We start from the raw sequence: 27,495 nt of genomic DNA on the forward strand, positions 1-27,495 counted from the left end.
TTTCCCTGCAGGGACCTAATTTCGGCCTGCCTGCCGTCTCCGCCCCTCCGTCATCAACAATGCCATCGCCGCCTCTGCCGAGGTTCCTGATCTTGCCTTGCCAGACTCCAAGGGCGGCACACAAAGAAAAGGAGGGGATTCTTGGCGTTTCCTTCTTTTCTCTTGTGGCTCCACCCACCTCCCTTTCTCTCTAGCTCCAAGCTCGTGTGGGTACTCTGCAGTGAGTTTGCAAGCGTGCGACCTGGCGCTTGGGAAGCGTGCTTGCTGCAGGCTGGAGGATTTGATGGGCTTTTAATTTATTTAATTTTTTAAGAAGGGAGTGGGTGACAAGCAAAGGAGCTGTTATTTCCTGGATTTGTTTTGTTTGTGTTTTGGACGTCTTGCAACACTTGTTTGTATAGCTAGCCGTGATTAATGAATGAACGAAATTCCGTGATCGCGCAGCAGCACCTGTAAGGGGATGAGATAGGCATTCTCTAATACGGTAGGAAAAAAGGAGGTGGTGAAGGAGTGGTGCGGTGCAGAACAGTGAGGATTTGCGGAGAGAGACGACAGTTGGACGGGCTCCCCAGCCCTTGACGCTGCACCAAAAATCCAGGCTGCATGACCATCGCAAAGGTAAGAAGACAGTGGGTTGCAAAGGAGGAACTAAAATTATGCACCTGCTCCCGAGCCATATCGCAGAAATAAGGTGCCAGGCATTTTGCAAACACCAATAAAGATCGGGCAGTTTCAGTGTTGCCTCCTGTTTTCGGTATTATAATACTGAAAACTCTCTTTTCCTGAAACGAAACAAATACGAAAAAAAATATTGCAAATGCCCCTGTGTGTCTTGGGTAATATTAGACGGGTGGATCAGACCCTTAATCATTCTGGAAGTGAGGGGCGGGGCAAAATCACAGCATCAACAAAAATACTTGTTCCTTCTATTTGCATAAGTTTGACAGCTACATATATACAAGCCATCAAGGACTAGTGGTCCCCTCTCCCCCTTTGAATACATCTGCTGGGTCAGAGAAAAGCCATCGCTGATTCCCACTCCAGCCCTTGTAAAAATAAGGAGCACAATCCACCAGGAAGTACCCCTGTGCAAGAAAATGTTTTTCATCCTGGAAATGAATTGGCACATTTTCTCTTAAGATCTGAGCATGTCAGAGTAATTGATTTCCATCCTGCATTCTAGATATGGGCGGGGGAAGGAACATTAGTTCTTCAGATACAATAATATCCTTCAGACAGGTTTAGGGCTACCAACTTTTGATTCTAGGACCAGAAGTCAGAGGGAAGTCAGGGTACAGCAGGGGCAGAGCCTGGAGGAATCTGGTGAGTTAGGGTGGAGCACTGAATCTGGTGGGTCTAGGTGTGCCTGGCAGTCCTTGGAGATCACTGGCTTTTCAGACATCAGTAATCCAGACAGGTGAATATCCACTTGTCTGGTCGCCTATGGTGAGTAAGAATCCTCTCCAAGTGACCAGCCATCAGAATTCTTTGCCAATTGAAAGAATTGGTTATTTTTTTCATTCAAGCTGTCATGTGTGCTAAACGTGTGGTCAGGCAGGCTAGTAAACATCTTATGGGCTAGTAGTTTTAATGGACTTACTTCCAAGGCTGTAATAACTGTTACTCTGCAAGACATGTTTTGTAATGTTTGGACTGGCAAAACATTGGCTGATTGGTAACCTTAGATGAATTGATACAGTGGGAATGTCTGTTCAGTATAGGTGAGGCTGATGATAACTGCTCCTGTCCTTAAATGTACCCCTTGCAGAAATCAAGATACATAGTCTAGATTTTTATCTTTCCTAGGTAAGACATTTTATATTTCCCAGCCATTACATATTTAAAATTATTAAATATTTGTACAATTAAACAATATATGTAAGCAACGTGTAAAACAGCAAGGGGTTGACCTGTTTTGATCCATAGGGTCAACTCAAGTTGATCACAGCATAGACCTGATTCATTTTAAATGCAGTAAGATCAAATACAGAACGCTTACAAATTAATCCAAATAAACTATTGTCTCATAAAACAAGTCAGTAAGTCCGTCCCAATCAAATATAATTTATCAAATTTATTTATTTTTGTTCCCAGAATTCTTCTCACTAATACAGTGTGTATTTCCAAACATTAGATATTTTAATATATTTAATTATTCCTTGCCTGCACCTAATGCAAGTTAACCAATCCATTGAACTTGCAACCAGGTGATTAAACAATGCCAAAAAGGTGGCTTTTTCAAGTTTTTCATTGCATCCTTATATGTGAAATGGGGTTTCCAAGCTGCATTTTTGGTGACAAGGGACAGCAATTGTTCTGGATAAGTTAATTTGTAGTCTGGTTTTGATCTTGTCTGTGTGGCGTCTCTGTGCTCTTCTATTCTCTGGGCTTTTTGCAGACATAGATACAGTTGTTGACTAACACAGTAGAATAAATTTATTGCTCTGACTTTGCCCTGGGGGTCAGGGAGACTTAATGAGTGTGTGCAAAAGGATTATTATTATTATTTAAACTAGGCTGTGTCTGGAACTGAGGACCAAGTGAAGAACAATAATCATGTTCCATAGAAAGCTACTTTATTCTTGTGTTATGAGAAGGGGTGGCCAGATGCAAAAGAGGAGATGATTCTGTACCTTTAATAGCTGATTTAGAAGAGGGCATTCCACCAGGTGTAGCTGTTCTTTTTTGCATGTGGACACAGAATCATAGAATAGTAGAATTGGAAGGGGCCTATAAGGCCATCTAGTCCAACCCCTGCACAATGCAGGAATCCAAGTTTAAGCATACCTGCCTATTGAATGCCTTCCCCAATACTAATGGGTGGGGGATGATCACCAAAATTTATTGTCTAGTGTCATTTGAACGGGCTATTAATTGCTGGGAGCTAATACTCCAGTATTGGAGAGCATAAGAATTGCCTTGCTGGATCAGATCAGTGCCCATCTAGTCCAGCATTATGTTCCACAACAGCCAGCCCAGTGCCTCTGAGGTCTCATGGAGCAGCAGCTTTGTAGTTTGTCTCCAGCATCTATCACCATCATCTGGGGTATCAGTACCATGCCTAGTAAGTAACTGTTTGTTTAAGTGTCTAAACATTTCCTCTTTCCTACCCCGCCCCTGGTTCTCTCCTAAGGCCTGCCCTGAAACAGCAATCTAGTAAAACCAGTAAACTCTTTCTCCAATCACGAACAAAAGTTAGAGGCTAGCAGCCAAATATTTGGTTAGTTACTTAAAATCAATATGTGAACTTCAGCCTTCTTTGCGTCTTGAGCTCCTGGTTATGAGCGCCATTCCTCTAACTGGCCCCCTCCTTGTTACCAGTTTTCCTTCCCTTCCTAGACTTCTCCTCATCCATTTGCACCGTTCCCTCTTCATAGGCTCCAGGCCTAGGCCCCTTTGCTTCAGCCTGCTGCCTTCCTCACCCCCTGAGCCCTCCTTTCTTAGGGGCTCCTTCAGCTCCTCTTTTTGCTAGGCCCTGTTGCCTGCCCTGCCTTCTCTAGGGTCTGAGCAGCTCTTCTGATGGCACCCAGAGAGCCTTAGGCTTAGAACAGCACAACTCTTCAGCTTGCCCTGCCTGCAACAGTAACTCAACTCTCCTGTAAGCCTCAGTATGGCAGGGCTAGGCTGTGAGCTGCAGTCTAAGGTGAGCCAGCAACCAAGGGACAAGCTAGAAGTCAGGACCAGAGAATGAGTCAGAACAAAACCCAGTGTGGCATAATGGTTAGAGCAGCCTTCCCCAACCAGTGTGCCTCTAGATGTTGTTGGATCACAATTCCCATCTTTCCTGACCATTGGCAATGCTGGCTGAGGCTGATGGGAGTTGTGGTCCAACAACATCTGGAGGCACACTGGTTGGGAAAGGCTGGGTTAGAGGGTTGGACTAGGACCTGGGAGACCAGGGTTCACATCTCTACTCAGTCATGAAGCTCGCTGGGTGTTCTTGGGCCAGTTGCTGTCTCTCAGCCTAACCTACCTCACAGGGTTGTTGTAAAGATTAAGGATAAAATGGGGAGGGGGAGAACCATATATGCCACCTCAAGCTCCTTGGAGGAAAGGTGGGATATAAATGAAATAAATAAATGAAAGGGCAAACCTTGATATAGGATTAAAGGCCAACCAATACAGGAAAGACCTTGTTGCTTAAACAAGATTCAGCTGGAATAGGAAGCCCTCTTACACTCTCCTTCCTGTCCAAGAGGAAGCTGCCCTTGCAGTTCAGTGACTCACCACATGGGGCAGCTGTCTATAGAAACCAGGTACAGCGTTAGTGCAGCTTGCTCTTATCGTGTCTGTTAAATCCACTCAAACTGTGGAGATGTGTTTATGGGAAATGCTCAGGACTGGATTTACTAGGGGGAGGTTGCTCTGTAGTGGTGGGGGTAGCTCCAGGTAATGCATCACGTCATGCTTTCATGGTGCAGGTTTAGGTCACTTCTGATGTTAGTTTCTCCAGCGATGGTAGTTGCAAATAAAGAGTTGACACAGGTCAAAGACTTATTGTGATGATTTGGAATGACTGTCACTGGTTTTGCACAATGGTTGCTATCCTTGTCTGTGCTGAACCTAGTACTACATTGGGATTAGCATCGTTCAATATGGGGATCAGCACAGGTGATGTTGGGTAGTATCTGGCTTGTTCATGGTCAAGAAATGTGATAGTCAGCCAAAATTTGAACTCACTATGATCCTGCCTCTTTCCAAAGAGAGGATATAATATCTTCTGACATTATGCTGAGCTTGAGACCCAGCACAGCGGTGAAGGGTAAGCCCCTGCTCTCCTTAACAGCTGAGGAGAGGAATGGGAGCTCAGTCCCACTGCACTAAGCCTCGGATGCTTAGAAATCTACATAAAGGCTTGTGGTTTTCTAAGCATCTCTGATTGGGGAGAGCACTTGCTGTTATTCCATACTTCTGAAGTCATCCTGGTATGAAGGAGAGTCCTTACATTTCTTCAGGCTTGAAAAAATGAGAGAGGCTCTCTCTGATTACATACTGTTGCCAGGGCAAAAAATGTACTCACTGATGGCGAGTTGGCAAGTACATTTATGGATCCTTGGGCTTGATAGCATGTTGGTCACCCATAAAAATCCTACAGTTGCTAGAGTCAAGAAACTGAGCATCTGGAAGTGTCTTCAGAGCACTAATGATATAATTAAGAGGACTTCACAGTTGATTTAAAAGATCATATGCAAGAGGAAACAATTTCTATGAGAAAGAACTACAGCAGGCATTTCCAGTCTTTGAATCTCTGGAAGTCAAGGCACAGTTGCAGGTGTCTGTGCAATGGAGGCAAAATGTATATGGTCCTTTTGCAATATGATTGTTGCTGCAAAATTGGTTCACACGTTGCATCAGTTATATATGGATGTTCTGATACCTCATCTCCATCTTCTGATCCCATGGAGGCTGTAGAAGTCTTGAACTGGTGCTTGGAAGTGGTTCTGGGGTGGATAAGGGCAAACAAACTGAGGTTAAATTCAGACAAGACAGAGAAGCTGTGGGTGGGGAGATCACTTGCTTCAGAAGAAGGTTTACAGCTAGTCTTAGATGAGGTTGCACTCCCTCTGAAAGAAGAAGTACACAGTTTGGGAACGCATCTGGATTCCACGCTAGCTGGAAAAGCTCAGGTGGCAGCAGTGGTCCGGAGTGTGTTTCACCAACTTTGGCTGATGTGCAGCTTTGGTCCTATCTGCAGAGGTCATACCTGGACACAGTAATCCATATTCTCATCACATCCAAACTTAACTACTCCATGTGCTCTATGTGGTGCTGCCTTTAAAGGCAATTTGGAAAGTTTAGCTCGTACAGCATGCAACCATCCTGATGGGGAATAGGTGGTCAGATCATGTGAAACTGTTTTTGTACCAGCTGTACTTGTTGCTGGTGTGTTTCTGAGCCCAATGTAAAATGCTACTTTTAAACTTTAAAGCCTTAAACAGTTTGGGTTTGATTTATTTGAAAGACTGTCTGCACCCATACCAACCTGCTCACGCTTAAAGATCAGTGAGAGACCCTTCTCGTCTGCCCACCACTAAGATCAATGAAATCGGTCAGCATGAGGGAGTGGGCTTTCTCCGTGGTGGTCCCACAACTTTGGATTTCTTTGCCAGATGATCTACATAAACTACTACACTTGAGGTGTTCAGAAAGCCTTTGAAGACCCACTTATTTTAATTGGCTTATACATGAGTGATTCTCTATGTTGCAACAGAGCTCCATTGGTTTATGGATTTGTGAAAAACGTTTTATCTTTCGAATGAATATGTATTTATTACTGCTGGTGCTACTAATGTTATGAATTTTATAGGAGGTATTGTATATACTCATGGAAGGCAGTACCTACCTGACCTCCCTTCACCGGTGCCGCTGTGGTTTACCAGGAGGAGAAGGGAGGTGAGGCAATGGTGAAGTTGGTGCGGTGAAAATGCACCAGTGGAAGCATCAGATTGGCCCTGCTGGTGCATTTACAGTATGTTGGGTTTGCTGCCCCCTCTTTCCCTCCTGGTAAACTGCAGAGATGCTGATGAGAGGAGGTCAGGTAAGTGCCACTGCCCCACTGACTGCTACTGATTATATGGTATTATTGTTGAAAATTGTACTGTCTGTTACTCTGTAAGGCACCTTGAGTATGTTTTACTCATAGAGGTGGACTATCACTATTTTAATAAATAAATAAAATATTTGATTGCCTAGGTAACTCAGATAACGTGAGCACTGGATCAGGATCAGCACTGGTCCTGATAGAATTGGGGTATGGGACAGGATATTAGCATGGAAGTACCCACATGATCTGGGCTATCGGTGCAATCAAAACAAAATGGGATTGTTGTAAGAATTGCAGAGATAATATGTGGGAAGTATTTTGAATGCTCTAAAGTGATATATAAATACTGTTGTTCTATTATTACTATTATTTAGATAAATGAGTGCATGGTTGCAGCTGATCACCAAAATGTAGGAGGCCAGGGGTAATATCCAGAAACAGTCAGTATAACAGTTTGTTCACAGCAATTTATTGAAGTGCTTGAATTTTGTGAGTCTAGTCCAGGAATTGGAGTGCAAAGAGCCACAGGTCATAGGATGAAATATACTGATTGTGCCCACTGCACATGCAAATGTCAGCAATGTTATTCTGTTTTTTAGCTTTCAGCCTCTGGGGTGTAGTGATGGAACTTTCCTGTTCCACTCATTAGGCGGAATGGTTTTCTCTAAGTTGGGTTTTCCCTTAGCCTAAATTATCAGGTGGTTAATTAAGAAGTAACACAACTTAAAGAATGCTCACGAGGGAGAAACTCACTGGGACGTGAGGCATGTGGGTAAATAATATCTGTTGCAGTCCATAGAAATAAGTGGAACAACAGTAAGGGAAGGCGTAGCCCATACTCTAATCTGTACTGGGTGGTGGTGGTGGTGGATTCTCCAGACCAGGGGCCGTGAAATCAGTAGCTGGAACCAGAAGGGTAGCAAGCAGAAAGATTTGTGCTCTGTTGACAAGTCAGAGGCAAAAGGTGTAACTCTTCATATCAGGCCTGGCCTATCCAGAGGCTTCATACTGCCTGCCAGTTGGAGGGGTTGATGCTGCGCACCTCTGTTCCCTTCTGTGCTTCATGGTCCTAGGTAGTTCTCTAGGGTTAGGTCACAGACCACAAAGTTCCTGGTTCAAGATTTGAAGTCAAGCAAGGATTTGTGCAAACCTCTGCTTTGTGAAGTGTACGATTGTCTTCTACCATTAACCATAGTGGGGATGTGGTTCAGAAGCCCTCCCCCTACTTGAGAATGTGAGAGGGAGATAACAGTGCCAGATTGGCAAGCCCCACCTCCGCCACTGACATGCACAGTGGCCATGTCATCCATGTGTTCAGTTGGTGTGGAGCTCTACTCACATACTGATGTATGCGCATAGTTCCTCCACACAAAGGGAGGCCCTGGTTGGGCAAGAGTCCCTCTTTGTGTAGAGGAGGTCTACATGCATACATGCTGGGCGAATGTATGGATGGCGTGGTACATGGCTGTTGAGCACGTCAACTGTGGGGCATGGCTAACGCACACAGCCCTAGACGTCCTTTCAGTGTGCTTGTATGTGTGGGTCATCTGAACCTCCCTTGTGTTGAGAGGGCTAGCCACCTGTTGTTAGATAGTTATCATTTTTTCTTCCTTAATCCATAAAGGACTTCACATAGTACAGAACTCCCCATTGAGTTTAGGATCAAGCCCTTGATGAATAGCTGTAATGTGAAGTTAATGAAAGGTAAAAGGATACTCAAATAAGTTTGTTTTCGTGCTTCAGGGTGTAAAATGATCATCATGCCAGTAGCCAAGGAGAGATTTCATGCTACATGCCAAACAGTAGGTGTTATTATGGCGGGTTAGGAGCTTTTCATCTTGTTGCTGTGATTAAGGCAGGAATGAAACAGATACTGTGATCCTATATTGATTTACTGAACGCTGGCTGGTGTGACATCTAACTGGTTTAGTATCACTGGCCGCACAGAGAGCTGGTTCTTTCTACAACTATTGGATACATGGCATACAATACTGATGTTATTTTCTATATATATACATTGTTATGTGCCTTCAAGTCAATTACGACTTATGGCGGCCCTATGAATCAGTGATCTCCAATAGCATCTGTTATAAACCACCCTGTTCAGATCTTGTAAGTTCAGGTCTGTGGCTTCCTTTATGGAATCAATCCATCTCTTGTTTGGCCTTCCTCTTTTTCTACTCCCTTCTGTTTTTCCCAGCATTGTTGCCTTTTCTTGTGAAACATGTCTTCTCATTTTGTGTCCAAAGTATGATAACCTCAGTTTAGTCATTTTAGCTTCTAGTGATAGTTCTGGTTTAATTTGTTCTAACACCCAATTATTTGGCTTTTTCGCAGTCCATGGTATACATATATATATATATGTACAGGGCCTTACAAAAATATATGTACATGTGTATGTATATGTGTTTGTATACACACACACATACACAGAACAGCAACAGAAAATAACATCAGTATTGTATGCCATGTACGTGGCATATGATATATATATCATATGCCCCCTCCATCAGTAAGCAATCTTGATCCAATACATACACTTCAGTGCAGTAGCATGACCCTTGGCTGGTGCCATGATATCTAAACCAGCCGGTTCCAAGTGGAGGAAAGTGAGGTCTGCCCATCCTGGATATAACATGAGCTGCTTTATACTGACCCAGATCCACAGTCTCCACCAGGATCTCAAGCGGTGTTCTTTCCCAGCCAGGCTACCTAAGAAGCCAAGAACTGAACTGAGGACACAGGGCATTTTTCTTTGACTTTTTGACATATGTGGCCTTTCTTTTTATTTGCTACTCATCAATCATAATGCCACTATGATACATCACTACAGCATATTAAACTGGGATGGTTTTTGTGACATTATTTATTGTTGTGCCAGGTGCTGGTTGTATCCAGTGGTGGCTTTGCACTAGTGCAAAGCACTTGTACACGTGTAAGGCAGGGTACCCCAGTTTTGCCAAACTCCATTCCCAGTACAGCCCTCCGTGCCCCCCAAGTCCTAGAAAAGCTTATGTGGATTGCAGGGCCCTCTGGAACAGTATGGGATATGGCATGGAGGACTGCGGTAGGCAGGGGTCATTAAAGAAAACAGAGTGTCTCGCAAAGTCACTATTGGATACATCCCAATAGTGGGGAAGGGCTCTGGCTCAGTGGTAGAGTACCTGCTTTGCATACAGAAGCTCCCAGGTTCAATCCCTGGCATTTCCAGGTGGGGCTGGGAATGTCCCCTGTCTAAAACCCTGGAGAACTCCTGCCAGTCAGTATTGATGATACTGAACTTGATGGACTGTTGGTCTGACTTGGTGTAAGGCACACTGCTACATTCCTAACTCAAGTGTTTTCAGCTCTTAAGATATTCTTCCAGTAATCCTTACCACAGCCTGGTAGATCAGTATTATTCCCTTCATATTGCGGATGGAGCTGGAGGTGGCAGGAGCGGAGGCTGAGAGGATAGGGCATTGCCTACTTGTTGAGTTTCTGGCTGAGTTTCTTGACATGTGAACAAAGAATTTCCCATTTCATAGCCCACATCCCTAGGAGCAACACCAGCTCTGAGCATAGCAGGCTCTTTCGTAGGTAAAAGTGCAAGGTGCCACTTGGCTATTCTGATTCAAAACTCACCACTGAGCTGATACTTCGCAGCTTTGTCAGACCTCAGGCTCAAGACTGTCTCCCTCCAGTACCTAGTCTGTTTTTATTTCGTTATTTAGTATTGGCATTCTGCCAGCACTTGAAGACTCACCTGTTTAAGCAAGCATTTCCCTGAACTTGAACTTCCTGATTTAATTGTTTTTTAACTGTTTTAATAGTTATGCTGTTTAACTGCCTCGTTTTATTATATATTTTAATTATGAGTGCTTTTAATGCTTTGATGGAATTGTTTTATTGTGTATTTTAATTAGGTATGGCTTTTATACTTGTGAACCACTTATAAACCATTTTGGCATGTAAGCGGTGTATATAATAACAACAACAACAACAACAACAATAATAATAAATGATACCAATATAATAATCATCTCTAAGTACAAGAGAGAGGGCATTCTCAGTGGCGGCCCCCACTCTTTGGAACTCCCTCCCACAAGATCTCCGGCACGCCTCTTCCCTAAATGTATTTCGGAAAGCCTTAAAGACCTGGCTCTTTCAGCAGGCCTTCGGGATATCCAGGGAGGGTTAAATGTTATAACTGTAATGCCTCCTGCCCAGTTTTAATATTGTTGTTGCAGATGTATTGTTTTTATATTGTATTACTGTATTTTATCAATTGTATCTTAACAATTTTGTAAGTCGCCTAGAGTGGCCATTGGCCAGATAGGCAACAAAGAAATTAAATTTATTATTATTATTATTATTATTATTATTATTATTATTATTATTATTAAGTGGTTTACATAAAAACAGAGTAGACCCATTAAATTTAATGGCTATGATTAACTTAAATGTAAATGTACTGCCTTCAAGTTGATTCTGATTTATGAATAGAGTTTTCATGAGGCTGAGAGGCAGTGACTGTCCCAAGGTCATCCAGTGAGTTTCATGGCTGTGTGGGATTCGAACTGTGGTCTGCCAGCTCATAGTCCAACACCTTAACCACTACGCCACACTGGCTCTCATGATTAACTTTGGTCTATAAATTTCAGTGGGTGTACCCTGAGTAAAAGTTAGTTGAATACAACCCAGAAACAACAACATTCAATAAAATGGCCTTAAAGAGCCAGTGTGGCATACTGGTTAAGGTGTTGGACTATGACCTGGGAGACCACGATTCGAATCCCCACACAGCCATGAAACTCACTGGGTGACCTTGGGACAGTCACTGCCTCTCAGCCTTATGAAAACCCTATTCATAGGGTCGCCATAAGTCAGAATCAACTTGAAGGCAGTACACACACACACAACTAGGTAAAACACAACACAATTGCACATTTCATAGAATAGTAGAGTTGGCAGGGGCCTATAAGGCCATCAAGTCCAATCCCCTGCTCAATGCAGGAATCCAAATTAAAGCATACCTGAGACATGGCTGTCCAGCAGCTTCTTGAATACCTCCAGTTTTGGAGAGCCCACCACCTCCCTAGGTAATTGGTCCATTGTCATACCACAGTTAGGAAGTTTTTCCTGATGTTCAGTTGAAATCTGACTTCCTGCAACTTGAGCCCATTATTCCATGTCCTGCACTCTGGGACGATTGAGAAGAGCACCTAGCCCTCGTCTGTGTGGCACCCTTTCAAGTACTTGAAGAGTGCTATCACATCTCCCCTCAGTCTTACCTTCTCAAGGCAAAACTTGCCCAGTACTTTCAATCTCTCCTCATAGGGATTTATTTACAGTTCCCTGATCATCGAATCATAGAATAGTAGAGTTGGAAGAGGCCTATAAGGCCATCAAGTCCAATGCAGTCCAATGAATCCCCTGCTCAATGCAGGAATACAAATTAAAGCATACCCAACAGGAGGCTGTCCAGCTGCCTGTTGAATGCTTCCAATGTTGGGGAGCCCACCATCTCCCTAGATAATTGGTTCCATTGTCGTATGGCCCTAACAGTTAGGAAGTTTTCCCTGATGTTTAGGTGAAATCTGGCTTCCTGCAACTTGAGCCCATTATTCTGTGTCCTGCACTCTGAGATGATCGAGAAGAGCTGCTGGCCTTCCTCTGTGTGACAACCTTTTGAGTGCTATCATATCTCCCCTCAGTCTTCTCTTCTCCAGGCTTTGTCCAGAACATGTCCAGTTCTTTCAGTCTCTTCTCATAGGGCTTTGTTTCCAGTCCCCTGATCATCCTTGTTGCCCTCCTCTGAACCTGTTCCAGTTTGTCTTTAAAAGTGCAGTGTGCAGAACTGGATGCAGTTCTCAGGCTGAGGGCTAACCAGTGCCGAATAGAGGGAAACTAGGATTTCACACAATGTGGAAACTATACTTCTGTTAATGCAGCCTAAAATAGCATTTGTCTTTTTTGCAACCACATCACTTTATTGTTTATTTAACAATGTATGCCTTGCTTTTTGAGGAACTACCTTCACAAAGCCCTTAAGCAATCTCAGTCTTATATCACAGATGAAACTGAGCAATGTACAAAACAAAAACTTAAAAATTAAGAGTCCGAGTCCAAGACAGCTTGGGTAAATATCTTTTAAAGAGGTGTTTATAGGTCATTCCTGCCCCTACCTCACAAATTACCTGAGAGGGGACATTTCAGAGGGTAGCTGCTATTGATGAGAAGGGCTGCTCCTATGTTGGCACCAAGTGACAGTCGGCTGGCTGTAGAATGACCAGCAGGGCCTCCTTTTGGAGACTGTAAAGATGAGCTTGGTCTATACGGGGGAAGACATTTTGTAGGGATGGGAGAGAAATTTGATTCAGTTCACATTTAAAGCTGAATATTATCAAATTTGCACTTTCTGAAATGATATGAGAACTGCAACACAGCCATTCTTAAAAATGTGTATATCCAATTTTTGCAATGCAGCTCTCCCCTAAACATTGTTTACAAAAATGTATATATTGGGGTGAAATGGTTATAGAAATGGATATATATGTGAAAAAAACATACAAAAGTACATTATATTAGGAGAAATTGCTTGCAAAAATGTGTACATGTGTCAAAACTGCATACAAACATGTGTTTCTTAGGAGAAATCTGCACTAAAATGCTGAAAAATGAGAATTTTTTTAAAAAAATCGCAAATTGCTGCAGAAATGTGGAGAACTGAGTTAAAGATTATAAAAATGAGGAATGGAAAGGACCAAAATTGACAGATCTCTTCCTCCCTAGCAGTCTGCAAGGTATTGGAGTCCCAAGTTGTTAGGGCTTTAAGTGTCAGCAACAAATGGTTATGGCATTGACAAGAACAGCTCAGTTGTGTATTACAGAGGCACGAAAGAGCAGGATTCAGCCCCTTGGTCAGCACTGACATGCTGTCCTTACATGTAGAGGCAGGTCAAGGAGATGATGGCAGAAGAAGCAACAGTGAAAAAAAGCCAAGGTTTTTGGAGCAGAAGAAGAAGCTCTGCTGATCTTGCTAATGGATTGAGCTCCATGTCTTGAGTTAATAAATCAATTCATTCATTTATTTAAAAGAATGTACTGTACTGCTTATGATTCATTATCTTGCTCAAGTGAAACTGGGGACCTTTCCAAGGACACACCCCACCCTCAATAAAATATTCCCTCCCCTGCTGATAACTTCATCTGCAGAAGAACAAAGCGAGACAGGAATTAGATTTGGGATATTGACTGTATGATCAAGCTGATGTTATTTCTTTTGTTTTTGTTAAGAGGATTCAATGAAGGATGAGTTAGAAAGAAAATACTGCTCTGGGTACATAGCAGGCCAGATTTAGTGCCAGAAGAATCTCCTGTTAGAAAAATGGGACAGTTGTGGTTGGCCTTTTTGTGGCTTCTGGACAGAAAGCTATGGTTGCTGTGTTGTGTTTACAGCATATTAAAAAATTTATAAGCAACCTTTCTAGGGGCACTACCCTCACAAGGCCAGAAATGACCAACTAGTGGCTGTTTTATTGTACAGTTTTATTGTTTGCCATCCTGGGCTTCACCTGTGCCCCTTCCAGTACAGGAGAGGGTGACATGAGGATTGAAGTGTCTCACCTTCCTCTTCTGCCTCCACATCATGTTTAGAGGAGAGGATGAACTAGAGGTTCTTCCTCCCCTTCCGAAGTTCATTGCAAGAGGAAGACAAAGCACTTCGATGCTTGCATTGTTGTTTCCTTTACCTTGAGTTTAGGAATGACATTAAGACATGGGATGCTTAAGCACCTTAGCATCTTAGCTGGGAAATCTCCCCCCCACACACACACATACTCAATCTTGGGAAGTTGGCTGTTGCTGGTTTAGGTTATTGGTGCTTAATCTGAGCCTGGGCTCACCAGAATTCAGCCCTATAATTTGCTCAGGCCTGATGTAGAAATAGTGCTAGGGTATCCCTGAACACTTGCAAATTGCCTTTCCCTCAATATATATATATGCTGGTCCAGTTCAGAGGATGCAGTTTCCAGAAATTCTTGAGCTCTGGGTTTTTAAAAAAGGCATTAACCACAGGATTTATGGAGAGTCCCCATGGCTGTTTAATAAATTAATAAGTTGGATGGTCCAGTGGCACTCAGTACTGAAGAGATGGGAAACCTCAGGTCTGGGGGCTCTTTATCTGGTTGTTGGGATTCCCCCCAGGCCACATCCTCTACATAGCCTTTCATCCTTTCCCCAGCCCGTGCCCCGTCATCAGACCTGCTTTGCACCTTCCTTCAATGTTTTTCCTGAACGTGTTCTTGAACTCTGATCATGCTTGCTTGCTGGAATGGAGGACAAAGAGAGATGTTTTGAGTGTGAGTAGAAATAAGACTACTGTATAAAGGTAAAATTAACATTTGTAGCTCCAGCCACTTTTACCTCTGGCCCTGCCCACCATTGACACCTGGCCCCCAGGTTGCCCAAAAGGGAATGTGACCCTCAGGCTGAAAAAGGATCCACACCCCAGCTTTTCTGGGTCAGAGGTGCAATTACTCCTTCATCCAGAATCAGAATATGGGAGGTTCACAGAGCTAGTTGGAGTGCCCTGCTTAGAGATGGACTGCTCCATACTGATACCCTTAAGGGTTCAAACTAGCCAGATGGCTTATACAGGATAAATTGCAGCAAGCAGATTAAAAATCTTGCCTTGACAATAGCTTTCTTTATTATTGGGCAAAGATAATATGACTGTTGTGGTTTAGATATATTCAAAAAGATTAAAATCCACAATAAAAACAAATGTCAACAAAGAAAGTCAAAACATTATTTTGGCACCAGATTCATGGACGTTGCCTATAGATGTTTTATATTAGGCGACAAATAAATAAAAACCAGAAATCTCTCCCAGCATGATATATAACAGGGGAACCTGTGGCTCTCCAGATATTTGTTGGACTACAACTCCCATCTTCCCTGATCATTGGTCATGCCGAATGGAGCTGATGGGAGTTGTAGTCCAGCAACATCTGGAGTGCCACAGATTTCTCATCCTTGTTCTATAGCAATAAAGTGTGCAAGATTAGGGCTAGCACCCAACCTGAGCCATTTAGTCCTTTAAAGCACAGTGAACAAAAGTGTGAGGATGGGAAGGAAAGAAAGAAAGAAAGAAAGAAAGAAAGAAAGAAAGAAAGAAAGAAAGAAAGAAAGCACCCTTTCTCCCTTCTTCTGTCCTGAACTCTCCCTTCCCTCTGTGAGCTCTGTGAGGTTCCTGGTCCAGGCTTGCTAGATCCCTGAAAATGATTGCTCCTGTTAGGTGCTGGGGGACACACTGTAAGATTTTGTTTCAGGTTCCCACTTATGCACGTTATAACACACACGGATTATTCATCAACAACCAGTTTGCGCCTGCGGTGACATGGTGGTGATATCTTCATCTGGCATGTGTGTAAATTGATTCTGCATACATAGTTCTCTTATTGGATTGGGCCAATCGACCCAGAGAGAACTGAGGAGAATGTCTTCAGTTGAGAAACTTAACTTACCATCTTTTCATTTTTCACTCTCTATTTCCAAAAGTTGCTGCTTTCAGGTTTTGTTGACTGGTGGATTGTAATACATATATCTTTTCTGTTGGACCCAGTTCATCTGTATCTTTGGAGTATCAGTTTGCTGTTCTTTTGTTAAATTTTCACCGTAGTGGGTATATCATCTTCCTCTAATAATCAAGAAAGCGACTGCCAAGAAGTAAAAGCTTTACAAGCTGGTGTTTGCCCTATCACTGAAAACCAGAAGTACATGATTACTTGTGGATAAAACTGATAAGGAGTAATATTTTCTTGGTGTCCAGTTTACAAAGAATGAAGTGAAACGGAGCATTGTTTCTAGAGAAAGTAGACGGAGGAGGATTTGGATTTTATTTTCATTTTCTTGTCCTAGTGATCCTTTATATATTGGTTTGGAAGGCAGAAGGCTGGAAAGCTAGAAAGATGGGCTTATTATTCAGGGAAGAATTTGTAGGAGACATTCAGACGCTCTTGATCTGAGATTTGGCTTTATTGGTATGTCACGCTAACAAAACTAAAATATGAAACTTCACATTTTAGGTAGCTTCAGGGTTTACTTGTTTACAAAGGTAAAGGGATTGTTTTCATTCTCTTGGCTACAATGCTGGGTCATTCTTTGGTTATCTCCCACCTTGGCTTAGTTCTCAGTGAGATGGTACATCTCTGTCTGGGCTGTACCACTTCAACCTGCAAAGTGGGAGGGGTCTCACATTAATGTGGAATTTATTTATTTGTTTGTTTATGATTTGATTTATCCTGCCCTTCCCCCCAGCAGGAGCCCAGAGCGGCAAACAGAAGCACTAAAAACACTTTAAAACATCATAAAAACTAGACCTTAAAATACATTAAAACAAAACAATGTTAAAAACATTTTTTTAAAAAAGAGTGAATTATAAACTCTTTCCACATAATAATAAAATAATAATAATAATAATAATTTATATACCACTTAACTTGCCAAAGTAGCATCTAAATGGTTTACAAGGCTAAAACCAATTATAAAAATATATCTACATATAATTAAATTAAGTAATAAAACCATTTCATTTAGATGGTAAAACAAATCCATAATTAAAATGCACACTAAAACATGCCTATTAAAACAGAAGTTTGATCAGGAGGTTCTAAATTAGAAGTCAGAGTACGGTTTTATACTTAGCTTTCTGCTCAACATACTAGTTTTCTGTGGGCAGGGAGTGGCTTTGAAGGAGAACGATTCAGTAATGTGATCCCTATCAGTAGTCTGAAATGATACAGCACAGATGTGGGTTTATCAGCTCTGTGAGAACTAAGACCTTGATTACTGAACTCTTCTCTCTAGCCTTTCACCTCTTTCCAGAACAGTGCTACCAAAGTCACCCACTTGCCTTTTTATTCTGACCTGCTAACCTGCTCCTGAAATCCCTTCACTGCTTTCTCATCTCCTGCTGCGTTCAGCACAGACTCCAGAGCTATTCCCCACATCAGCCTTCCTCAACCTGGTGCTGTCCAGATGTTTTGGACTACAACTCCCATCAGCTCCAGTCAGCACAACGCAGGTTTGGATGGGTAGAAAGGATAGTGAGATCAGAGAAACAGAGGAGAGAGAAAGAAATGGAAGGGTTGAAACTCTAATTAACTGTTCCAAAGCAGGGAGAAGACGTAGGAGTGGATTTCCTGACATTCACAGTGCCTCAAGTGTCTGGGCTTAGGGATGTATGTTTAGGTTCTCAGAGCTGCTAATCACAAATTTTGGGGGGAGTAGACCACCTGGCTGTCAGATAAGGCACCACATTTTATATGCAGACAACCAGGAAAAAAGCTGTGGTGGGGGAACCCAGGCAGTGTCCCCAAGCTCTGCATAGTGCAGTATTCAAGCAGGCAACCTGGTTTCTCATTGACCTTTTCCAGAATGGTAAAAAGCAGACAGATGGCTTAAAAGGAAAACATGAGGATTTGTGTGCCCTTTAGGTTCCTTATTAGACCCAAAGAAAATAACACACACTTGAAAGGAGGCAAGGGACCCAGGGTAGAGGAGGTAGGAAGGGGCAGCTAGCTGGGGTTGAAGCAGCCGGTCCTGGAGTCCCCCATGGAGTGTGAAGAGATCAAACAGTGTGGTCCCTTGTGGACAAGAATTGAGTGGTTCTGTTTCCTGAGGTTGCCTAAGGTGAAATATGAGCAAGGTTGAGAATCTGGCTGGAAAAGTAAACAGCGTGTACACTAAATTAGTGGAAGTAGGATACTCTAAGGCCCCATCTGCACTTTCCATTTAAAGCAGTATTATAATACAGTCAAGGCTTCCCCTGAAGAATCCTGAGAACTATAGTTTGTTAAGGGTGCTGAGAATTGTTAGGAGTCCCCCTATTCCTCTCACAGCTACAATTCTCAAAGTGGTTTAACAATCAATCTCTCTTCCCAGGGAACTCTGGGAATTGTAGCTCTGTGAGCGGAATAGGAGACTCCTAAGAGTTCTCAACATCCTTAACAAACTACACTTCCCAGGATTATTTGAGAGAAGTCATGACTGAGTGCTTTAAATGTATAGTGCTGATGGGCACTCAGTTTCTTTAAACTGCTACAGAGCAGTTAGGGGTGGGCTTACAGGGCAGTGACTACGTTGCTGTCCTGACTTCCCAATGCTGTGTATCGCTGCTGGTTGCTGAGGTGAAGGGGTAATGCGGCAGGGAGCTCAGGATGGTGCGGCGCAGTGGTAGAGCCAATTGAACACAGGGCTGTGGAGTCGGTACGCCAGACCTTCGACTCCAACTCCTCTATTTTTCTACTGTCTGACTCCGACTCCTTCATAAATGGCAAATGTATATTAACTAGTAATAACACATTTACTGTAGTAAAATGGTAGCACAAGGCATTTCATCACCACCACGTGAATCCAGAGCTTGGAAAAGTTACTTTTTTGAACTACAACTCCCACGAGCCCAATCCCTGGGCTCAAAATTGCTTACGACTCCGACTCCACAGCCCTGATTGAACATTGCACCTGCATGGGGCCGAGCTCCCCATTGCCTTGCCCCTTTCCCTGTTGGTAACTGGCAACGATGTGTGGCTCAGGGGTTACGTGCCCTGCCACCTGTGCAGCCATGGGCAAGCTGCATAATCCCAAGGAGCCCAGTTGCCCCCCAGCTGGCAGTTGCGGCCAAGGAAGGGGCTGGCTTGTGCAGCAGTGGCAAGCTGAGCAGGCTGTAGCCAGGTGGGGAGGACTAACCTCAGAGGGAGGCAATGGTAAACCCCCTCTGAATACCACGTACCATGAAAACCCTATTCATAGGGTCGCCATAAGTCAGGATCGACTTGAAGGCAGTCCATTTCCATTTTCAGTGAATGGCCAAACAGAGGCACATGCCAGTCTTGTCTATGTGCAGAGGAATCAGGTGCTATAGATTAAAGAATCTGCTGTACCCATCTGAAAACTTTGCTTCCCATAATAATGAGATCAAACCTAGCTCTTGTTAGTGAGGGCAGCTAGGGTACATCATTAGTGCACTTCCTCTGTTGGGCTTGTAGAGCCATATGTGGATTGAAGCTCAACGAGTCAAGGAGTAAAAAGAGTCATGCTCAGAGTGACAGTGAGGCTGAGCACCTCGATAATAAGTCCCCATCTGTACCACCTTGAGCTCTTTAGATATAATGAATAAATGAATGAATTTATTCATACGGTCAGAGACCAATACAAAGGTGTCAAAAGTACAGTATTAATATAACCAATACAAAAACATCAAAATACAGTATTAATACTGCACAAGTTAAAACAAGACACACTGACCATGTGCTGCCCTTTAACGGTGCCCCAGATTTGCTGCCTGAAGCAACTGCTTCACTCAGCCCTTGCTGAAGCAATAGAGCTAAAGAGAAGAAGGAGCAGAATACTGCATTAAAGGGCTTTCCTGACTGATAAATGCTATCTGGCCTGGGCAAAGGTGTAGCAATAGCTGTGTCAGCTGCTTTTCTCTTTATTGCCCTTGCTCCTGTGAACTTTTCCCATCTAATTACTCAATTTGCAGTGGAAAACCTTTGAGTTGCTTACTTCTCTGGGTAAGTTCGATAGTGATTCTTGCTCACCACCCAAACCCTCTTGTAATAAAGAAGTGAGATAAAAGGCTATCTTTGCTCTTAATCAGCAAATATTCTCTGCTAGCTATGTGGGGTACAACTTGCTTTGCTCATAGATCCAGGGTTCACAGAGCCAACGAAGTGTCTACTGCAGATAACCTATACACAAGGTGGAAGTCCTCACCACCATCACTTGTTATAAACTTTTTATTAGTAAGCTCTAATTGTCACGTAGAGCAAGTTGTTTCTTGCCCTTATGGGCAGGGGTGTAGTCATCCAGTGTTGCGGGGGGTTGTAGACCCAGTACCTTTTTGGGAGCAGGGTGCCAGCCAGGTCCCTATGTATGAGCCAATCTACATGAATCATAGAATAGTAGAGTTGGAAAGGGCCTATAAGGTCATCAAGTCCAACCCCCTGCGCAATGCTGGAATCCAAATCAAAGCATTCCCAACAGATGGCTGTCCAGCTGCCTCTTGAATGCCTCCAGTGTCAGAGAGCCCACTACCTCCCTAGATTATTGGTTCCATTGTCGTATGGCTCTAACAGTTAGGATATTTTTCCTGATGTTCAGTCAAAATCTGGCTTCCTGCAACTTGAGCCCATTATTCCATGTCCTGTACTCTGGGACGATCGAGAAGAGATCATGGCCCTCCTCTGTGTGACAACCTTTCATGTACTTGAAGAGTGGTATCATATCTCCCCTCAGTCTTCTCTTCTCCAGGCTAAACATGCCCAGTTCTTTCAGTCTCTCCTCATAGGGTTTTGTTTCCAGTCCCCTGATCATCCTTGTTGCCCTCCTCTGAACCTGTTCCAGTTTGTCTGCATCCTTCTTGAAGTGCGGAGACCAGAACTGGATGCAGTACTCAAAATGAGTCCTCACCAGTGCCAAATAGAGAGGAACTTATACTTCACGTGATTTGGAAACTATACTTCTGTTAATGCAGCCTAATATACCACTTGCCCTTTTTGCAGCCAGATCGCACTGTTGGCTCATATTCAGCTTGTGATGAACGACAATTCCAAGATCCTTCTCACATGTCATATTGCTGAGCCAAGTATCCCCCATCTTATAACTGTGCATTTGGTTTCTTTTTCCTAAGTGTAGAACTTTGCATTTATCCCTGTTGAATTTCATTCTGTTGTTTTCAGTCCAATGCTCCAAGGTCCCTTTGAATTTTGTTTCTGTCTTCCACTGTATAAGCTGTGCCCCCCAATTTTGTATCATCTGCAAATTTGATAAGCATGCTCTGTACCTCCTCATCCAAGTCGTTAATAAAAATGTTGAAGAGCACTGGGCCCAGAACCGAGCCCTGAGGTACCCCACTCGTTACTTCGACCCAGTTTGAGAAGGAACCATTGATAAGCACTCTTTGAGTACAATTGTGGAGCCAATTGTGGAGCCACCTGAAAAGAGAGTGTGTTAACTGCTGAGAAGAGTCCTTGTCCTTTCATGCTGATTGGAGCCAATCAGAGTGAAAGGAAGAGAGTGAGTCATTGAGAAGACTGTTATCAGTAGCTCACACCCAGCCTCCCCTTTCAAGCTGATTGGATTTTGGGGACGTCATTGTGATGGAATATGGACTTGTGAAATGACAGGGAGAGCAAGGGAGATGAGGGAAATTGGAAAAGGGGGCATGGCTGTGAGGGTGTGTGGCATGACTATCATGAAAGGACCCTGCACTTCTGAATTTGCTACAACACTACTGCTTATGGGAGATTGCGTGGAATTCACAGGGTTGGTAAAATGATACCAAGCAGTGTTCACAATTCAGTTTGGGAGCTTTTGACATACATCAGGGATGCCTAACTGGCAACTTACAGTTGCATCCTAGACCTGTCACCTAGGAGGCACCTTGCACACTGTTGCTAGCCTGGACACTGCTGCTTGGACCAACAGATCCATGCGGTGTTCCATTTCTGAGCCTGGGAAGGTGCCCACTGCAGAGGCCTCTAGAACTTCTCTGTGTTTCAGCAGTGGGGGAGGTGAAAGAAAGCATTGAAGTGGTGCTGGCTTGGTCAAAGGTAGATATACTTTCAGGCTTTTATTAAGAGTACTCTCTGCCCCTAGTTGATACAGATGACAAAGGTGATTTCTACAGTAATAATTTTTTCTTGGTTTACAGTGTAATAACTGTGGGAATGTATAGTTCTTTTTTTAAAGCTTTGCTGGGAGAATTGAACTGTAAAGATATACAATTCAGTCACTTGTGAGAGCTTGTGGAGTCTGTCCACCTCTGTTACATCGCTGTGAACAACAAACAGGGTGAGAGCATTGCTTTCCTCTGGGATGGAAGCCTAGCCCAGCCTGTGATTCCTTAGCAACTCTGATAAACAGAGATGATTTCACATAAGTTGTGGTCAATTTCAAGAGTTTCTATTTGCTTTTCCTCTCCTAGCTTTGCTTTTTGAGATAAAAAAGTCTATGAGCAAATTACAAAGTTCTTTTTAAAAATTGAGTAGAAATCCAGTGATGTTATTCTTTTTATGTTCTCAAAGAGAGAGCAGGCAAGGCTCTGTCAAGAATCTTTTGAAGTTAATAGAAACCATTGGTCACATCCACACCAAATGTTTGAAGCACTCTTCTATCACTTTAAACAGTCGTGGCTTCCCTCAAAGAATCCTGGGAACTGTAATTTTTGAGGGTGCTGACAACTGTTAAGAGACCTTTTGCAGAGCTACAGTTCCCAGCACCCATCACAAACTATAGTTTCCAAGATCCTTTGGGGGAATTTGACTATTAAAATGGTACATGCTTTAAATGCATGGTGTTCTAATGATTTGCAGAGGCTTTGGGTCCACCTGTGCAGTACCTGATTCTCACTCTTTGGGGTGAACAGCTGGATTTGTTTGGCTTCCTATTTCCTGAGCAGACTAAACTTTTATAGGTTGTGTTTCCTCTGGCGATGAGTGTGCACTTGGGTTCTGGGCCCTGGATATATCGGACAAGCCCCATCCCTTGTGGACTTCAGATGGGCTCTAAAGACTTGTTTCTTCTCCACGGCCTTTAGCAACTAAACTGATCTAAGTAGCAGAATTGATATCTTGGCCTGATTTTATCATTTTATATTATGCCACTCATTTCATGTTGGCTTTTAGTAATGTTTTTGAGACGTTGCCCACAACACATCAGACATTTATTCCACTTTAAAGAGTCATGGCTTCCCCCAAAGAATCCTGTGAAGTGTAGTTTATGAAGTGCTGAGTATTATTAGGAGACTTCTAGTCCCCTGACAGAGCTCCAGTGTCTGGAGTGGTTTAACAGTCAGCCCCCCTTCCCAGAGAATTCTGGGAACTGGAGCTCTGTGAGAGGAATAATGATCTCCTAACAACTGTCAGCACCCTTCACAAACTACACTCCCCAGGATTCTTTTGGGGAAGCCATGACTGTTTAAAATCAAATAAATATCTGGTGTGGATGTGGCTACTGTTTTCATGGTGTTTTTATATGGCTTTAAATTGTGTTTTATTGTATGTCTGACACTTCGTTTCTAAATCACTGTGATTTTCCCCTCTTGAACAGCAGTATATAGATCTGTTCAATAAATAAATAGAAAAGCAATGAGGGGGAAAGGAATTTTGAGTGGGGAAATTCCCAAAGAGGAGAGGAAAGGGTTAAACAGCTCCTCCTCCTCCTCCTCCTCCTCCTCCTCGTGCCTGCATTTCTTTCAGACTTATAGCCTATGAAGGCTGGAACGGGGTGGGGGACTCAATATACCAACTCATAATGCATACCATAACAAACATGACAAACTTAGTAGGCAACCATAGACACACCCATTCATAACTCTATTTCAGTCTAAACCCCATTGTTGTTTCCCCCCCATGTCCTAACACAGATTCCAATGAATGTATAAAGAATGTGAAAATATGCATTGCACAAGAAGATACAAGAATGTAACCATATTCACTAATAGGCAACCAACCTTGTGGTTTACGAATGTACCTATAGCCAACAGATATTTCTGTCAAACTTTAAAAAGCAGGGAAATCGGGCAGCTATAGTGAATGCACCAGGGGAGCAGAAGGCCTGACCTTCTCTCTGAGATACTGTACTGCCCTGCAGATTTGTAAAAATACAAACACAATTTGGGTTGGTCTTTCACAGTCCAATCCACTTCCTGTGTAGCTTGGAAGAATTTGGTAACATGTGCCTCTGAGCATATGGTGAGTGGTGGCAACATCTGTCATCTCCAAAGATGGAGTATTACATTTTTGTGTGTTTGTTGGTGTTCTTATTTTGCTTCTTTTCTGTGTTACTATTGTTTCTACAGAGAATCTAACCTAGAAAATTATATTTCTCTCATATCCTAGAAATCTGTGTCAAATTTATTTTTATTAATTTCAAAGCATTTTTATTGTCATATGATAGTGAAGACAGCCTTTTGTGTTTCATACTGGAGGTTATGCTCTATATCTATTTGGGGAGCATTAACAGTTGAATCTGAAACTGCAGTTTGATGTAAAATCAGACTGATGTCAATATGTTGCTACTTAAGCAATTACTGTAACTGTTGGAAAAACCAAACTTGGCCTGCCCAAGATGCGTGTTTTCAGCCTGCTATTCTTAAACTACTCCACTTAAGGAAAGGTGGACATGGTCAATTAAAAAACTTGAGCACACCTAGAATTTTGCTAGAATATATTTCACCTCCCACTGTTTTATCCTGTGCAAACTGAGACACTCCTCATGTCCATTGGAAACTATTCTGCAGAACAGTCAGTGGCATTATTATTATTATTATTATTATTATTATTATTATTATTATTATTATTATTATTATTATTATTATTATTATTAGGGTTGAAGGAAGAGGGAGGGAAGGGGCAAAAGGGAGGTGATGGGAGGGAGGAGGAGGGAAGGGCAGGTTTGATCATTTTCATACTTACTGAGTTCAGTGGGATTTACTCGCGTGCAATCATGCTTGAAAATGAAATGGACTGCCTTCAAGTTGATTCCAACTTATAGTGACCCTATGAATAGGGTTTTCATGGTAAGCTGTATTCAGAGGTGGTTTACCATTGCCTTCCTCTGAGGCTGAGAGGCAGTGTGTGGCCCAAGGTCACCCAGTGAGCTTCATGGCTGTGTGGGGATTTGAACCCTGGTCTCCCAGGCTGTAGTCCTAGGATAGATAAAACTGACCAGGGCGGAGGGGAGGGGATGGGGAAGGGATGGGGAAGGGGGAAGGGGATGGGGAAGGGAAGGGAAGGGAGGGGGGAAGGAAGGGAGAGGGAAGGGGCAAGAGGGAGGAGGAGGGCAGGTTTGATCATTTGCATTCTTTTTGAGTTCAGTGGGTTTTACTGCTGTGCAGTCATGCTTAGGATAGGTGAAACTGACCTGGGGGAGGGGCAGGGGGAGGAGGAGGGGAGGAGATTGGGTGGATGGGCACTGGGCAGAGGGGAAGCCCCTTTCCAAAAGGAAAACATTGTGAACAGTATTCTTTCTCAGGGTTTCCCCCAGCTTTTTATTCTATAGCAGGCACATGTAGCCTCCCATCCAAATTTAAACCAAAGCTGTCCCTGGCCACATCCACACCAGCCCTTTATTTCACTTTAGACAGTCATGGCTTCTCCCAAAGAATCCTGGGAAGTGTAGTTTGTGAAGGGTGCTGAGAGTTGCTAGGAGATGCCCTGTTCCACTCACAGAGCTTCAAGAAGAGCGGATGACTGTTAAACCACTCTGGCCACTGGAGTTCTGTCAGGGGAATAGGAGTCTCCTCTCAGCCCCCTTCACAAACTACACTTCCCAGGATTCTTGTGGGAAGCCATGATTGTCTCAAGTGAAATAAAGTGTGGTGTGGGTGTGGCCCCCTGATTAGGGAAGCCCAGCAGCTGTGAGTCTGGCTTTTAGAACACTGACAGTTGGTTCTTAGTGAGCATGCCCAATGCTATAATAGACTTCAATGTTATATTTCTTAAATTAATTAAAAATCAGGCAGGCATTTTAAAAACTTTTAAATTGCAGAAGATGAAGGTCAGAGTATGGGGCAAGGTCACTAATTGGATTACAGGTACTCTGTGAACATGACTGATTTTTAATGAATTTCAGAGAACTCGGACAGAAAAAAGTACAAAAGGGGTCTGTTTTTCTCTCTCTCTTTACACTTTGAACTCTCGATTCTCTCTGACTGTTTTGTGTATCGCCATGAAAATTTAGAGGGTTGTTAAGCAAGTGTTTCTGAGTTCAGGGCCATAAGTTTTGTAAGGTTTTGTTTTGAAATGAGCTTATGGGAAGCGTCATAATGGCATGGGGAGATATTTTCCATTTAACATTGTGGAATGCGAAAAATCCATGCTGACTATAGTATAGAGCCACTCTTGTGGCTGTATAATGACGTACATCCCTGTTCTTTACTGTACAAAAAAAACACCAATAAAAAATATTGAGGGGAAAAAACAATGGGGAAAGTAACATGCAGCCGGCATGTAATGTCTAGTTTTTACCCTAACTTGTAGGGCCTCTGTCAACCACAGTGAATGATTGCTTATCTTCAAGTGGCTTTTCAGTGGGCAGCATGCCCAGGCTACAGTAAGTCAGGATGATGGTTCTTCTTAATTGAATGACGTGATCATGCCCTAAGGAGCTCTGCATCAGAGGCAATTAAGCAGGAGGAGGAGGAAGAGAGGCAGAAGGTTTGTGGTGGTGGTGCATATTTCTTTCTTATCTGGGATGCATAGTCTTCTTTAATGCTTATTGATGTTGATAATGACATTGTCGTATGCCAGTTTAGGAAGGGTCTTCTGGATGAGAATTACTGTATTCCCCCTTCTCCTTTAGACTCACTTGTACGTGCATATTTATCACTTGATGACTTAAACGTGTGAATGAATCATCACAGATGAATTGCTAACAGTAAAGGTTTCATTTTGTCTCAACAAAAAACGCAATGCTTTTCAAAGGAGTCGGGTCACACATTCAGTTGTGTGCTGAGTAAATGGAGTGATATGCAACCCTTTCTCTCAACCTCCTCCTAGAGCAGGGGTGAGGAATGTTTTTCAGCCCAAGGGCCAGATTCCATTTTGGGCAACCATCAAAGGGCCAAACTGAGCAGAACAACAAATATAAATTTTACTTTTGTGCAGCAGGCTAGTTTCTACACATACTCACAAACATGCTCTATATTCTCCATCCAGATAACCAGGAGGCATTGTCAGAGTTCAAGGAAACTTTCCAGCCAGGCATAAATACTTAGGTTGCAGAGCAGGGCCAATGAGGGGTGTAGCCTGGGGAGAGTTCTGGGGGCCATATAGAGAGGCATGGACAGCTACATTTGGTCTCTGGGCCTGAGGTTCCCCACTAATTCTAGAGACAGGTCCTGTCCTAAAGAAAAGATCTTGGGAGGGGGATATACAGGAGCCCTTTCCACAATCCAGTTT

At 43.1% G+C, this 27,495-nt stretch overlaps 1 protein-coding gene across 2 annotated transcripts in view; it reads left to right on the forward strand.

Moving 5' to 3' along the window:
- The first annotated feature begins 222 nt into the window (after nt 1–222).
- CORO2A (coronin 2A) overlaps nt 223–27,495 on the forward strand; it is a 94,924-nt gene continuing 67,651 nt past the window's right edge. For both annotated transcript variants that reach the window (XM_061636254.1, XM_061636283.1), the window contains exon 1: nt 223–618. In XM_061636254.1, the coding sequence (XP_061492238.1) occupies nt 604–618 (15 nt within the window). In that variant the 5' untranslated portion in view covers nt 223–603. The remainder of the gene's footprint in view (nt 619–27,495) is intronic.

This window comes from Rhineura floridana, chromosome 1 (genome assembly GCF_030035675.1).
Source record: "Rhineura floridana isolate rRhiFlo1 chromosome 1, rRhiFlo1.hap2, whole genome shotgun sequence".
Taxonomy (NCBI): domain Eukaryota; kingdom Metazoa; phylum Chordata; class Lepidosauria; order Squamata; family Rhineuridae; genus Rhineura; species Rhineura floridana.